The sequence below is a fragment of the Adelges cooleyi genome, unplaced genomic scaffold (assembly GCF_023614345.1).
Source record: "Adelges cooleyi isolate 19-005CV unplaced genomic scaffold, UGA_ACOO_1.1 ACOO_flye_CR_arks_rails_tigmint_CR_PRNA_732, whole genome shotgun sequence".
Lineage (NCBI taxonomy): Eukaryota > Metazoa > Arthropoda > Insecta > Hemiptera > Adelgidae > Adelges > Adelges cooleyi.
The window spans coordinates 2,697-18,996 of record NW_026096439.1 but is presented as its reverse complement, the minus strand read 5'-3'; the positions used below and the strand labels follow the sequence as shown (position 1 = coordinate 18,996).

Genomic DNA, 16,300 nt, shown 5'->3' with positions numbered 1-16,300 from the left:
CTATAACATATTATATTATCTAACCATAAAAAATAATTATTCATATAAGGCACTTTTATTTCACCATAATGCACATTCGTTTTTATTACTTCGGTTATGGGTTTATTTGAAATTAGTACAAAAAATTATATGTACAAGTACACTGTAATTTTGCGTTCTATTTATTATACATCAGCCAGGAAACTTTGTCCAAAAACTGAATAAATTTGACTTTTGTAGTAGTTAATTAACAGATCATGCCAAAGTAGCAATTGAATTCAGCAACCGTATCAGTATAGCTTGACTCGATGGTTGGTATAGTAAAGGGTGCAAATCTCATTCAAGTATTGGTTTGCAAATATCTGTTTAATAACCGGGTTCTACTGGTACGCTATTGTTTACTAAAACGTTGCAATTTTTTTATCATCAATTACACCAATTATAGTTATAATATATATAGTAATATAATTGTTGTGTATTGCTAAAATTATATAGCAATACTTATTATATTGAACTTGGTTTATGGTCCTGCAACGTTCTTAAAAATGTAGTCGACGTTTTGCTAATCTATATATATAAAAATGAATTTCTGTCTGTTTGTCTGTCCTTTATGCATTAGTCAACCATTCAACCGATCGCCATGAAACTTTGGGAAGTTGTTGAGTTCACTCCCGCAAAGATAACTGGCATAGTAGAAAATTCCACCCCTAACGATGACCTCAACACAAGAACTTTGTGTTTGAAATACGAAATGTAAATAAATTAAATGTAACCCAAAATAAACACTTGGTTTGTAATCATGGTAATCACGGTACTCGAGTAAATGGTTGGTGATGATTAATGGAACAGGCCGATTCTGGGCAAGTTTTTAACTGTTAGAACAGGATCTGACACTAAGACTTGGACCCTTGAGTAAGAGGAGGACATAATAACCGAAAAAAGTGTCACATACATAAATCATTTTTCAGCCAAGTCAGCAACCACGAAAAAGCATTTTCATGTCTTTGACGCTTTTGTCACTAACATTGATTTCGGTTATGTGCCGGAGCTAAAACATGAAAATGTCAAAACGCTGTTATCTGATAAAAGATAAGAGACTAAAGATGAAGGATTAGGGTGAGGTTGGGGATGGCGGTGAGGATGTGAATTATTTTACTCAGCCCTGGCAGACTAAATCTCGGGCAACGCCGGGTCCGGACAGCTTGTAATAAATAAAAACATATTTAATAACATAATGTATAAAAAAAACATTATATTACAAAAACTAATAAGGAAAAAAAACGATTTTAATATAAGTTTTCAATTTTACACATAACTTTTTGGGCGGAGAAAAGTAAGCTACTTGTCTTATAAGTTAAATAACCCAAGGACAGTAAGAATTGACCAAATTGGAGTCCAGTATCCATTGATTATATTCGAAGCCTTTTCTTGAATGTGATATTACTACTAGATCTAAATAACAGATCTAGTAGAACTGCATACTGCTAAACTAGTTCTATATAATTTAGCATATTTTGATTGAAGGTTCTATAATTAGGTACCGGTCACTAATTGTGTAGCTCGATTACAAACCAACATATTAAGAGGTTAGTATAATAGATGGACCACCGTTAAAGACCATTAAAGACCATCTGGTTACGACGTATAAATAACATTTGAAGGAAATAAGTCAACTCGTCGTTGTTACATATTCATAGCTAAAGAATCTAAAAAATACAGAATGTTACAAATTGATTTGAATAATATCCATGAGTGGTGCATTAAAAACAATTTATCTATGAACATAAATAAATGTATCAATTTATCCTTTTCCCTAGAAAAAAATCCCATCATAGTAAAATATTATTTAAATGATCAGGAAATACAAAGGTCAGATACTGTAAATGACCTTGGTATGCATTTTGATAGAAAATTATCTTTTGGTAACCATCTAGAAATTATAAAAAACAAAGCATTAAATAAACTAAGCTTATTAAAGCGTACATGCAGTGACTTTCAGGATGAAACCTCTTTAAAATTATTATATTGCTATTTGGTTCGTTCACAATTGGAATATGGTCCCCTTTTGTGGCTCCCTAACTCTAACTCTTCAGGTCAACTTCAAAAGTTATCTAGAGTTCAAAATAACTTTGTTGGGTTTCTTTAATTTAAATGTTGTGTCGAAAGAATACCGCATTCGGCATATGCGGGTCTTGAGGGATTTTTTAACTTACCGAATCTGAAAACAGTGTTTGAAAAAAATGTACTAAATTTCCTATTAAAATGATTAAACAACTTAATCGATTGCCCTGAATGGCTGAATTACCAGAATGTATTTACTTTAAAATAAACATGGTGGATCACGCGACAAGTCTCTATTTTATTTAAAAAATACTGCAAGAAATTACCAAATAAATTCTCCATGTAATGTCTTAATGACTCTAGGCAACACTAGAAATTATGTCGATTTTTCTTCTTCTACTCTTAATGAATTTTCATTGCTATTATAATTAGTTTTTTGATAAATTTTCAAATTATATTTTGTTTTTCGTGTTTTATTCATACATTATAGTATTAGTGTAATATTTTAAGTACTTACAATTTATGTATAAATACTTAACTGCTCTGGTATATATTATGTTATTGTAAATTGGAATACATTTCCGTTAATAAAGATTATTATTACTATTACTAATGACTGGCCGTTTCAATTATCTAATAACCAAATGATTCTTTAGTACCTTGAATATTTTTGCATCGTTTAGGAATAATAATATAATAGAACGAATCATAACTTTTGATAGATCATTTATAAATTGCTCCATTGCTGAACGAATCCACTATTTTTAGCTTCGATGCAAAGCGAGAAGGTATTGGTTTTACTCTGATGTGTGTTTTTTTTTTATCTGTATACACTGTAACTTTTTTAATACTGGACCAATTCCTTCGAGTAGCAACTCTATAAATCGCAAATTTTATCTAGTTGGTACTTTGGGGGGGGTAAAAGTTGAAAAAGTTTAATTCTTCACAGACGAAAGTTGAAAAAACAAAAAAAAACCGTACGAGTTTTTAAGTTAGAACTTTTACTGGCTATAATTTCGAGAAAAATAGTCGGATCGAGTTGAAATGTATAAGAAATAATTATTTGGTATGCCCGCACACGTCAGTTGTGTCAAACTTAAACTATACCCATTTCCCACCCCCCTAGGGGGGGGTACAATTTGTATTGTTTTTCGGGGTTTTTAGCGGTAATTTTGAAACTTTTGGATTGAAAATTTGCCAGTAGTTGGAACTCATATGTAGCCATAACATATTAAACGGGAAAAAAATTCGGCACTACAGTTTTTTTTTAATTGCCGGGAAACTGTGTTTTCGCAGATTTTGTATATTTTAACAAAAACACCTAAAATCTTTAAAAAAAATTGATCAAATCATTAAAACAATTTTATGTATATCTATGCAGAATGATACTATTAGGTTTTGTGCTCAAGTACCACTTTTGACTTAAAGTTTACACAAATTCAATTTTTTTTTTTTCTTTTTTTTTAACTCAAAACCCGGTGTACCAGATGTGAGAAACGAACAGACACTAAAATTTATCAGTTGGTAACGTCTATCCGTGTTAGATTAGTTTAGGGCCCAATGATCGGTATCATAATATTGTGTTTATTACATGATATCACAGGCGACTAAATCGTGTAACTGATTTTAGTAGAAACTCGATTTATTTGGAAAAAAACCTATCCGTGTACTTATTAAAACACTTGATGATTGTGATACGACAAAACCACTGTCGTTATCTCGTTATTTTATAGCCTGCGTTATATAACCTTACCGAAGTGTAACTATGAGTATATAATTTCCAACTACCTGCAAATTATGAAGAGGACTGTTGTTTTTTGTATTCAGATTAAGTGTTGGTTTTTATGCAGTATACCGCCTCAAAATGTTTTTTTTAATATACAATTTTTTTAAAGGAAAACTAATGTTTTGTATAATGTTATACTGTTATTCATTTAAAGAGATTCACGCTTGATTGTTTAAATTGTCTAATATTAGATAATCTGCTTCGTGCTAATTTTAATTTTTTAGTTTATCAACTTGTAGCTCTAATTTTGTAAAAAATATTTCATTATTTTATTACTATGTACTATTACTATTAAGATAAATTTTAATAATAATTAAGTCATAAATGATAATATTTTATTTTATGGCTAGATCAAATCTCGTGAACATTTAACATCATGATACTGCTCCTATTCTATTATTAAAAAAACAAAATTTTTAAAATCTCCATAAAAGGTTATTGTTAAATAACAGGCAACAGCCGACCGCTATACACGTTAGTAATATTTAACTTATAAGTAATATATGTAGGTAAAATTTATTGTTTTCTCTATCACAGTACCAGAATACGATTTATTTTAATTTAAATGTAAGAAAATCGATTTTTCTTTAGAAAATAACAAGAAATTAATATACAGGATGAGGCAGTAAAACGGCGATTTTCTAATGTATTTAAATGGTAAAACCCGTTTCACTATCCCACCCTTTACATTTTAAGGATCTATGAAAAGGTTTTTTTAGTTGCATTTTATTTTGTACATTGTCAATCTAGTAAAATAGAAGTATAATATAGCTTTGAAATAATATAATCTGTGAAGTATAAATAGTTTGTATGAGATTGCTTTAATGGAAGTATATAATACATAAATATTAATTTTATTGAGAATAAGCGATTATAATTTAAACTATGGAGTACAAACGATTGAAACATGAATCGTCGACCATTCCAACAAAATATAACAAGACATTGTATATGTGTTATTTGGTCCACTAAGTTTTTGCAAAAAAAAAAAATCAGTACAGTGGGGTCGGTGCATAGTGGGGACGGAGCATAGTTGGGTCGGGGCATAGTGGTGACGGGGAGGTCACAGGTTTACAGGAATTTTTAAATCTGAAAGTGATAAAATCACTTTCGAAAAAACGCTTCGATGCAAATCGGTAGTTAGTATTTTCAAGCCAGTACAGTCCAAACCAAGCACAGTATAAACCAGCAAAGTTAGAAAGTTTTAAATGAAGATTCTGTATTTACAAATGAGCATCAAAGCGTTTATTTGAAAGCGATTTTATTCAATTTTATCACTTTTATTTATAATAATTCTTGTAGACCTGTGACCTCTCCGTTTCCTCATTGCTTTGATTACATTATGCCAATACTCTACTGTACTAGTCCTCTCGGATAAAATCACTTTCAAATTAACGCTTTGATGCTCATTTGTAAATACAGAATCTTCATTTAAAACTTTCTAACTTTGCTGGTTTATACTGTGCTTGGTTTGGACTGTACTGGCTTGAAAATACTAACTACCGATTTGCATCGAAGCGTTTTTTCGAAAGTGATTTTATCACTTTCAGATTTAAAAATTCCTGTAAACCTGTGACCTCCCCGTCACCACTATGCCCCGACCCAACTATGCTCCGTCCCCACTATGCACCGACCCCACTGTACTGGTTTTTTATGCTTGAAAATGCATAAATTAGTTATAGTTGAACGGCCCCCTCGAAATCCGGGTTGTCCATTAGTTAAAATTTGATTACAAATCGGAGTGACACAATTATTTAACAATTTTGAAAAAAAATTTGGGAATTATTGGAATTTTAATGAAAGAGCGGAAAAATTCCCAACCAAAAGCCTTAAATTGTTTAAAAGCCTTGTCGATATATTTTTTTTTAAATATTGTAAAAGTCCCCGTCGATCGAACTGGAGCTTTTTTTTTATAAGCGGAAAGTTACAAATTTTGAGATTTTGTCAATAACTTGAAAAACATTACAAATATTTAAAAAAACATAAAACAAAAATTATTTATGACATGATTTCCTAAAATAATGCTTTTTTATACTTTTTTATTTAAACCAATAGTTTTTACGATAAAATCACTTTGAACTTAATCATATTATAAAAAATTATATTTTACGTCTTATTTTTCAAAATAAATAATAGTTTTGTTTTTATAATACAAGTTTATCGTTTTAAAACAAAAGTTATGTTTTTATAGGCAAAACATGTTAAAGTTACATACTAATATATGTAAATATATCGTTTTGAAAAAAAAACAACAGAAATTATAATATTGCTTACACATTTTATAAAGTCATACCAAATAATTTGATTTAAGCACTTAAGTGTTCAAGCACTTGTAAAATTGCTTACCATTCAAGTCAAAATTTAAAAAAAAAATCAATAGTGGCTCTTATGCTATTACAATGATTTGTTAAACGATTTTTTATTTTGCTTTATCAAGCTTTCTTCTAAATACAATACATTTTCTTGTAAATTACACACGGACTATGGAGAGGTATGGAGGAGTATGGGGGTGGATTATGGAGGTGAATTAATAGAGATAGTGGATTAGAGATAATAGATAAGCGGTAAGATATTAGAGATACTAGATTGTAGGACACATATGTATCTGCATGAAGTGTGGATACTCTTAACTTGTTTTTTAATTGACTTTTTACAAGTACAAACTCAGTTAAGGGGGTGAAACGTCTACAAGTATATATATTTATAAATATAAGTAATTTTATAAAAATTAAAAAAATCATTCTGACGCGAATCTACGGATATTTTAATTTTTTAATTCTGTTTTAATTAAGAAACCGGATATGTATACATTCTGATGGCTTATAAGCTCAACAGCTTTTATGGTATAAACCCCAATTTAAGTTGCATTATGGTTGATTAAAAAAACCTTCTATCGATTCAATAGATATATTTTGTAGTTCTTCAACCTTAGTTTAGTAGTCTGTGATTGGTCCATCTGATTTATTAAAAAACATGAATTATTCAAGTTTACTCTCTCCCAGCTTATTTAGTTTATGGTTAAGGGTTTTAAATCAATAATTTCTTTATGATATTCTTTTAGTTTGTCAACGTTTATCGCTAAGAAATTGTGTAAAAAATTAGACCCAGAAAACTTCCAGATGAAAATCGTGTAACACTGGTCTAAGATGTTGCAAATATACAATTGTTGTGCAGAAATATAATAACAATGATAAATCCATATGATATAATCAAAATATTTTAAATGTGGGTGACGGGTAAATTGTTTTATTTTTTTAATAAATATAAATCTTTGTTCATCAAGAAAAATATCCTGTCAGGCCAATTCCATTGGTATTGGATTGACTTAGATTTACATAATACGAACAATATTCTGGGTACGAAATTCACCCTATGGATTTTAAATTGAAAAGTATGTTGATTTGAAAATGTTTTTTTTCGTTGTATTATTGCTTACTTTGTTTAAAATGTGTAAACCGTTTATATGGTTGCTTTAGTATGTGGTGTTTTTGTGCTCTTAAACAATGATAAATAATATTGTGTGTGTTTTCCATATTATAATACTTCAAGGTCTTTAGTAAAAATCTGGGTACATAGACCGCATTGTTATGTTTTTTAATGTGTGTACGAATATTACTCATATTATGTTATTTTATATCGATACGAAGTTATATGGTAAATAAGACACCAAAAAAAAAAAATATTTATTACCAATTTATTTATCCCAGATTTGCGCCTCTTGTTGCAATAAACGAATTTTGAAACCATCGATTACTCCTATCCTATTTTAACTTCTATTGGAAAAAGGGATAAGTTAAGAAATAAATATCATTAAAATGTGAACAGCTCCTTTTTAGAGACCTAATTTTGTGACGATGCTTTATTTTTTATCTTAAAAAATTCAGCTATTAAGTGTTAATTTAATAGGTTTGTAATATCTTAGAGTTTGATAATTGATTATAATAAAATCTAAAATAGTTTTTTTTTTTTATGAGAAAATGAAATAATTTAACGTATTTTTTTTTTTATACAATTTCATTTGTTATCTCAGCTGATTTTTTTGTTATAATAACTGGTGTCGATTATGTGCCAAAGCAAAGACATACAATTAATGTCAATAACTGTTTCAAGATTCAGTTATTTCAAACTTACTATTAAAATTATAATAGTTACCTTTTTTTAAAAAAAAAAATGGTAAAACAGGTTTTCAATATTTAGGTGATGTCTGTTTTTTTTTGACGTTTTAGACCAAAAAGCCCGACAAAATTTCGACTATTTAGGATAGTTTGATTTTAATTCTGTAAAGATATGAGAGTTTTTTGGAACTTACTGGGTTATGCAGGAAACAGATTTTTAATTGTTAGTTTTTTTTGTGGGAAAAAAATTGGGTTAAATACTGAAAAAAAATTGCAAATTTATTTAATTACAAGAAACTGTAATGTTTAAATAAAAATCGGTTTATCCTATAAAACATAGTAAAATAGTCAACGAATTCTAATGTCATTACAGGATTGAAATTGTAAATTACAAATGACAAATTAGCTGATACATTTATCGACATGGTCAAAATGTATTTAAACCTTTTTTTTTTCTTAAATATATTGCTTATACAAATATTTTATGCCCTACTCTTTAAAACCAACCCCTTTGGAATCCCCTTAAAAGAAGGACTGTTAACATTGTGAGCATAACCAATGCTAACACAACTGTGTCGGGCATAATCAATTACTTTATGATTAAAAAACGAAGTCGATTACAACTATGTAATCATGATTACATAGTTTGATTATTAAAATGATCATTAATCATTTTGTAAAATTAATCAGTAATCGTGATTACAATTGTAATCATGAAAACCCTGAAATCATGGTTTAACCTAACCTCCTTGGGATTTCTCGAAAATAGATTATATATATATATATATATATATGTATATATATATGATAATTTGACTTTTGTAATATCTCTAGAAAAACAATATTTTTTAACTCTGCTTTTTCTTAATATTTCGTTAGCCAACAAGTAGTTTATTTTTTGGAATATAAAAAATCTAAAACCATTACTGTTAATTTTTGAATTTATATAATAAATTGTTATACTTGAAAAAACATTTTAAGTTTTAATAACGTTCATTAAACGACAAAAAAAAGTTTAACTGATACTCAACTCAACAAGGAATATTTTTTTTTGGGGGGGGCTACATTTTAGTCAAGGGGCTAAGCCCCCTAGCCCCTCCCCCTAGTTGCGCCACTGAGTCTAAGGCGGTTAAACAAATATAACCATTAATCATTTCGTGATTAAAATTGAGTGATTAATGTAATCATGATTACAATTATTACATGATACAGTAATCATACCTACGTGATTACTTTTCTGATTATGATTACCTATATTAATCTTACACTATGATTACTGCGATTACAATTATTAATTGACTCACTAAAATCACTATGATTACTGATTACATTTTGCCCAACACTGGCGTGTACTAGGTTCACGTGCGTTTACGTCTTATCTTTGTAGGATTTTTACCATCTCGAAAAACAACAGCTGTTTTCCGTTGCCTCTGTGCGTCTGTGTATTTCAATGTCGTCACTCGTGACTTGTGTCAATTAATAAAATATTCATAAAAAAAAAATAGCAACGATAAACCGTTTTTTTTTTGTTTTAATACAATTACTTATTATACAGTGTGTTTGGAAACACGGGCGTTGGCCCATTTATACAGGGTGCTTAAACAACCGGACAACTCCGGGTCGGTGGCCAGGCTGACGCCGATTAAAAACCCGACGGACAAGGCCAGGCCGACCAGGTCCATGTTTTCGCCAACGAATCCGGCCAGTCTCCGCGGCCAGTCGGACCTGACGTTGACCGGCAACGGCGGCCCGGTCGTCCACACCAGCAGATACCGCGGCACGTACTTGTCGGCGGTCGCGTTGCCGCCGTCGTCCCACCGGGTGGCGTCCGGCACGCGGCACGCGATCACCGTGCGGAGCACGCCGCCCAACAGGCTCTTGCCCCAGCCGTACGATTTCGGCGCGTCGGCCACCGCTGCGGCCAGGCTGTTGGCGACGCGGATTTCGGGCCTGTCGGACAGCACGTCGTGCACGTCGCACAGCCGACACCCGTGGAAACCGAACTGGCCCGCGTCCACCAGCCGACCGCCCAACTGGAACACCGTGCAGTGCGGCGACTCGTCCGGCACGGCCGCGCCGCCCAACGCCGCTTCCAGAAACCGGGACGCCCGGTCGGCGTCCACGGACCGCACGTCCGGCTCCGCCGGGAGGCCGTACAACAGATGCCGGAATATGTCCGGCGAAGGGACGGGCTCCGACCTGAGCAGCATGGCCTTCAACAGCGGGAACGACGGCACGTCCTTGATGGCCACCAGCAGCGAGATGACGTCGCAAGCGTTGTCCGGCGTCAGATAAGCGGCGGGACACAGCGCCGGCCGGTCGTCGAGCTTGCAGTCGTTCGCTTGCGACACGAACTGGTCGAACCGGATTTGCAAGGCGTACGGGTCCTCTTGCAAGGCGCGCTCGACAGCCGCTTTCAATTTTTTATCGTCCACCAGCATGATAACATAAAATCTGCTTGCAGAAACAATTTGGATAACTACATGGTAACAAAATTTCGAAAAAAATATCGCATCGAAGCTAAAAAAAAAAAATAAACAATAATAATGATAAGAACACTCGAGAAATTATCCATTTTATTTTTAGGCCAGTAAATTAATGTATACATCTCGCCGGGAGTATTATAAATCGTATTGGATAATTATTATTATTATCTTCTAGTTGGGCATAAATGTACTTCTTTACAGATTTTTTTTCAGATATAAGTTAGACCTACTTTCGGTCTAATTTTCAGTACTAGAACTGCGCTTGTACAACTCAAAAAAAAAAAACCTAGTAATTTCTCCGCTCCACGGATAAAACATTTAATCACGAATATGTTATCTCTTATCTCTAATCTATTATCACTAATTGTTTATCTACACAGATATTCATGTATAATAAACTAGATTGCTAACTAGTGATAAGAATTGAAGTCAACAGTCACGAACTTAGTACTTTAAATACGAAATATTTTCCTTTGCTAACCCAAAATAAACACTTTGTTCGTAACCATGGTAACCACGGTACTCGAGCGAATGGTAGGCGATGGTTAAAGGCGGTATCGCAGCTACGTCGTCTGTCGTGTGCCTTATATCGCCTTCTGATACCGCTTTCCCATGAAACGCTTTGGCTCCGCTTTCTTGACCGTTGGAATCACGGTATCATTGAGTAACCATGACCTACCGGGTTATTGCTAGAGTTGAGCTGAGCTCAACTTTTGTATCGTGTGGTATAGGTGGTTACAGTATGGTAACCACGGTCAATTGATTTTTTTATCAATTATCAACTTGAACATACTTATTACTATCACTATCTGCATTAAATGCCGGTTTGTCGTTGATGGGCCGTATACGGTATATTTATAAGAAATTATTTTATCAAATTTAAATTTATTTCGCGAGTACTCTATGGCATTCACTGATTAGGTAACCACGATCGATAATTACCAAACTGGTATTAAATAGTTACCATAAGTAACCTAAAGCGGCCACGCCCACTTCTTAAATCGCACGACACGACAGACGACATAGCTGTGATACCGCCTTTATCTATCGTGGTTACCTGTGTTACCCTTAAGGTATCTAACCTAAGGAACAGTCCGATTCTATGTACCACGATTCTGGGCGAGCTTTTAACTGTTGGAACGGGATCTGGAACTGGGACCCTTGGGTAATAAGGGGGACATGATCAATATAATGTAATGTAATATTTAGATCCAAGAAAAAGCCGGGGTATGCTAAAGCTTTAGTACATGCCGCCAACATAGACAATTGAAGTTACTATTTCCCGTCATCGTGAAAAATTCAACTATGGAGTTATTTATCTTCGCCACTGAAAATTATACACTTATTTAATCTAACTATGCTATTATTCGCTATTTTAAAAAAAATGGGAGTTAAACGGTTTGGCATCTGAGCGCCTCGTGTATGGGTCAGAACTCCAAATACGAACAAACGTTTGAAGCGATCCTCTATTTATTTTTTTTTTTAATCACACTGCATGTCTGTTACGATGAAAAAAATTGTTTTCGATTATTTTCTCGTAAAAAATATTTCGAGTTTATTTCTTGCCACAAAAATGTATAAAACCAGTGTATTATGTAAAATAATCTCAACTTTCTGAAAAAAAAGATTTATTTTTTATCAATTAACGGAAAGTCATTAAAATTGAGTATAATCTAAAAAGTTGTTTTTTTCGTGTTGCGCAAAATTTGAAACATTTTCTAATATTCTTTTCGGAAAGCTGAGATAATTCTTCATAAAATTTGTAAATTTCAAATTGAGTTCTCTGAAAGAACGCTCCGAAAATGAAACAAACAGGAGGTGAAATTTCATAGAAAAGTATAACTATATTTAAAATTCGGATCATTTTTTGTTTTTTTTAATTATTTTTACACATAATTATGTTATCTCTTATCACTTATATTTTTTATTTTATTTCATATCACATATATCTAATCTATTATCACTCATATTTTGTTTTTTTATTTCTTATCACGTCTCTCTTATCTCTAATCTTAAGTGTAAAGGGCAAATAGCGACATGACATTTCTTGTATCCAGCCCAATAAAATTAGAACATCCAAACCCCCGCGAGGAGGATTAGGGGTCGTCAAAATTTGGATTTGAAGCAATTTGTAGACAGACACGTGCCTGAAACATCAGAGCTCTATAAAAGTGTAAAAAATATAAGATATAGATTTATAAAATAATTATAATGTACAACAAAAGTTTTCCAAGGTTTTCCCAATTTGGGAGTTAAGGAATTGAACTTAATCTACATACCTGTATATGGTTTTGTCGCAGGTAGCCGATTGAACAAAATGAGTTTGGTGGGAAAAATCAGTAAAAAAGCTGCCAAGCTGGGCAAATTACCGTTAGACGACGACAACGTGTTGATCGAATGCGAGAGCAAAGAAAAGGAATGGGTCAAGAAATGTGTACTGGAGACCTTCCCGTCGGTAGGTACAAGACAAAAACCAAGTTGTTAGTTTTTTTTCAACCCACTATGAATATAATGGCATTTCAACGCAACCTAATAACACTTAAATATAATTTAGCCAATTATAGTTTAACTCGAGTTTATCTAAACATCTTGGATATAATTTTTATTTTAAACTGTTTTTCAACATACATTTTCATTAGAAATTAGAAAGTAACCGTTACAATAAGTTTAAAGACCCTAACCATAACTATAAGTCATAGCAACCAAACTGAGTCTGTTCAGAACAAAGTTCTTCGTCATATAACCTATAAATGTAACATTACAAGACAAGCCTACTCTGGTCATGAGAATACTGTCCAATTATAAAATTTTAAATCGTTAAACGATAGGAGAGATTATTGTTATACCATTATTATTATTAGCAAATGAGACTGACGATTGCTATTCCTTCTTAGTCAAATTAAACTCAATATAAATCCTCACAATAAGAAGACCTTCTTGATATCCCACAATTCCTTTAAGAATCTTTTAACTTACTCTAATGCAATCAGCTAGTAATACATCTTCAAAATTACCGGAGGAAATTGTCAACTTTAAAAATCTTGCTATGGGCATCTTGCCTGCTGTTAAAAATCAAACACCTCTAAACATTTTCCAAACGATACACGAATATTCAATGAATGATATTTATGACTTTTAGTGTTCCATAACGAAGATCAGATCGGTGAACCACAGACAAATGTACGGCATGTACTTGCTGCGCAAAGAGGAACTGGAACTCAACGGTGGCAGAGTGGAGCAACGACTTCTGTACCACGTGACCGGTGTTGCCAACGCAACGGCATCGTTGCAAGAAGGGCTGGACTGGCGCAGGACGAAAAGAGCCAAGTTCGGCCGAGGGGTTTCGTTTAGCGATCACGCCAAGTACGCAGATTGTTACGCCGACAACAGAAACACCGGTGAGAACAGACACAGCATTAGCTTTAGGGCAATAGTGTTGAGCCAATGAGGGAGGAGGGAAGAACAGCAAGAAATGGGGATGATGCTCCACTGATGTGATAGATTTTGATTCTGGTGTCATATGTTTATAGAAATCATCATTTAAACGATTGACCCACAACGTTAGAGAGTGGCAGTCAGAGCCAAGAACATTATAGGTATTTGTCCAGGGCCCGTGTGGATCAGGGGCCTACTTACTAGATTTAATCCTTTTAGTTAAATTTACAATTTATAATAATATGCCCATTTTTTTCTTTTGTCCGGGGCATCAAAAATTCTAAGTCAGGCTCTGGTGGCAGTAAAAAGCCAGATTATTCATACATCATATTATAATCGTTTATTAAATGTTTAACTAATTGACTGCCCCACTTTGAAAACTTCAATTGCCTGCTATGAGATTCCATTTGGAATCAGTGCCGCGAGATCCTTCAATATGGGATCTGACGTTTTAAAATTCTAAAAAGCCATGGAAACTCTTTGTTTAGATGCTATTGATATATTAAGTATGTGAAATATTAGAATCGAAAAACAACAAAATAAATCTTATCGTTTTCTGGAAGTTTATAATTTTTTTTAAATGTCATGGTAGGGAAGTAAAAGTTCGCATGAGATCCCCAAAAGGAGTCTAGCGGCATTAAAGTTTTTAAGCGGCTAAAAGCTAACCTAACCCAGCCCATGATTGAAATATACAAGGTTATTGCACAATGCCCCCCCCCCTCTTTAATATTTGATATGATAAAAACAAATATGTCAACGTAAAAGCTAGCCAATCAAAATCAAACATACAAGTAGTAAGTACACAGTAAATTATAAGGTAAAATATAATTGATATCCCTTACGCTGCCATCTTATTTCTGAAGATTTCAATTAGAGACGGTGTGCATTAACCTGTATATTCAACCATGGCCTAACCCCAGGGATGGTGTAAATTTGTTCAAATGTCGGTTTTATAAGACATATTTAATTATTATTGATATCTGATCACTATACACACGAATAGGAGTCGGCTGTACGTGGCATTGCCAACAATGATGGATAGTTACAATAAAAACATTCCTTCGCTTCATTAGTTTAAAATTTAATATCGAAAGGCCTCCTCATTCTGCTGGAGAACACAACTTATTAAGCTTTTTAAATGTTGAATCTCTTTCGGTTAGAAGAATCGATTCCTATGGAATTTTTTTGGAAAAATAAAATAGACCATCTTACTTATCAAGTCTTGTTAACTATCATAGTTTTATAGATAGCAGCTTATTTTATTTTCCTAATACTTCCCGTAAGTTAACGTTATTTAATTGGTATTTCTGTAGTTAATTTGTTCGTGTTCTTTTTTTTATGCCTTTAATTATTATTATTGTTCGTATACAACGTAAAATATACGTGTGTGTTGTTATTTTGGCAGCTAGATAATTAAATGCCTAAACATTGAATCATGGACATGTTACCTCTTATCACTTGTCACTTATCTCTTATCACTCATACCTCAATGTTTTTAAATGTTTCGAATGAACTTACGCGCGAAAATGGCGACACGAAAGGTCTTGTAACCAACCCGATGATATCCGTGTTAAAATAGTCTCTGGTCGGGGACGAGATTATTCACAATGTTTTCTTTTTTCTTTGTTTTGCTTGTCTCCAGGAGGCCGTGTGATCATCGTGTGTTCCGTGCTGATATCAAAAGTAAAGACGCTGGACCACGGGTCTCGCATGGTCGTTCACGACGTGCACCACGCCGGCGACGGGTACGACACGACAATGAGCTCCACACAACGGGTGTACGTCAAGTACGACGATTTCGAGTTCTACCCCATGTACATGGTGCACTACGACCATATCGTGCGCATCCGGTTGACCAACAACGTCGGCCAGTTCAGAGGGTACGTGCGGCCAATTTCGGCCACAGAGTTCCGCGAAGAAAACGACGGCGTTACCACAACCGCGGTTAGGGTCAGCAACGGCGACGGCGGTACGACAACCGGTGGGAATACAGGGCGGTCGCGTAGCACATCACACGTGGACATGCCGAATTCCTGGGGATCGATGGACGACGAAATATATGACTACCTCGAACAAATGTGTTCTAAATATTTTTAGTTTATAATATAATATTAATTGTGTTGATACCATTAAAAAACATAAACATTTAGCTGTATGTTAAACATAACATTGCAGTCGCGCTAATAATAGCTGAGTCTAGTTTTAAAATACTAATCTCGCTTTGATTTTTTTACTACGCTTTGTTATTTTTGATAATTGAACATTATTATTATTTTTTTTTTTTTTAAACAGCAATTATTGAAAACGGCACACATAGTACCTATGTATACGTATGTCTACCTATTTTTAACGGATATATTGTATTTTATTATTATTATATTTTTACTTTTCTACGACCACACTGATATTCCTTCACACTTCTACATATTGTGTATTAT

At 33.3% G+C, this 16,300-nt stretch overlaps 1 protein-coding gene across 1 annotated transcript in view; it reads left to right on the top strand.

Moving 5' to 3' along the window:
* Positions 1 to 15,959, top strand: part of LOC126845283 (protein mono-ADP-ribosyltransferase PARP12-like) — a 67,505-nt gene extending 51,546 nt beyond the window's left edge. Inside the window, exons 2-4 of the mRNA XM_050583933.1 lie at positions 12,728 to 12,882; positions 13,567 to 13,825; positions 15,505 to 15,959. Coding sequence (XP_050439890.1) covers positions 12,745 to 12,882; positions 13,567 to 13,825; positions 15,505 to 15,959 — 852 coding nt within the window. The 5' untranslated portion in view covers positions 12,728 to 12,744. The remainder of the gene's footprint in view (positions 1 to 12,727; positions 12,883 to 13,566; positions 13,826 to 15,504) is intronic.
* Positions 15,960 to 16,300: the final 341 nt, after the last annotated feature.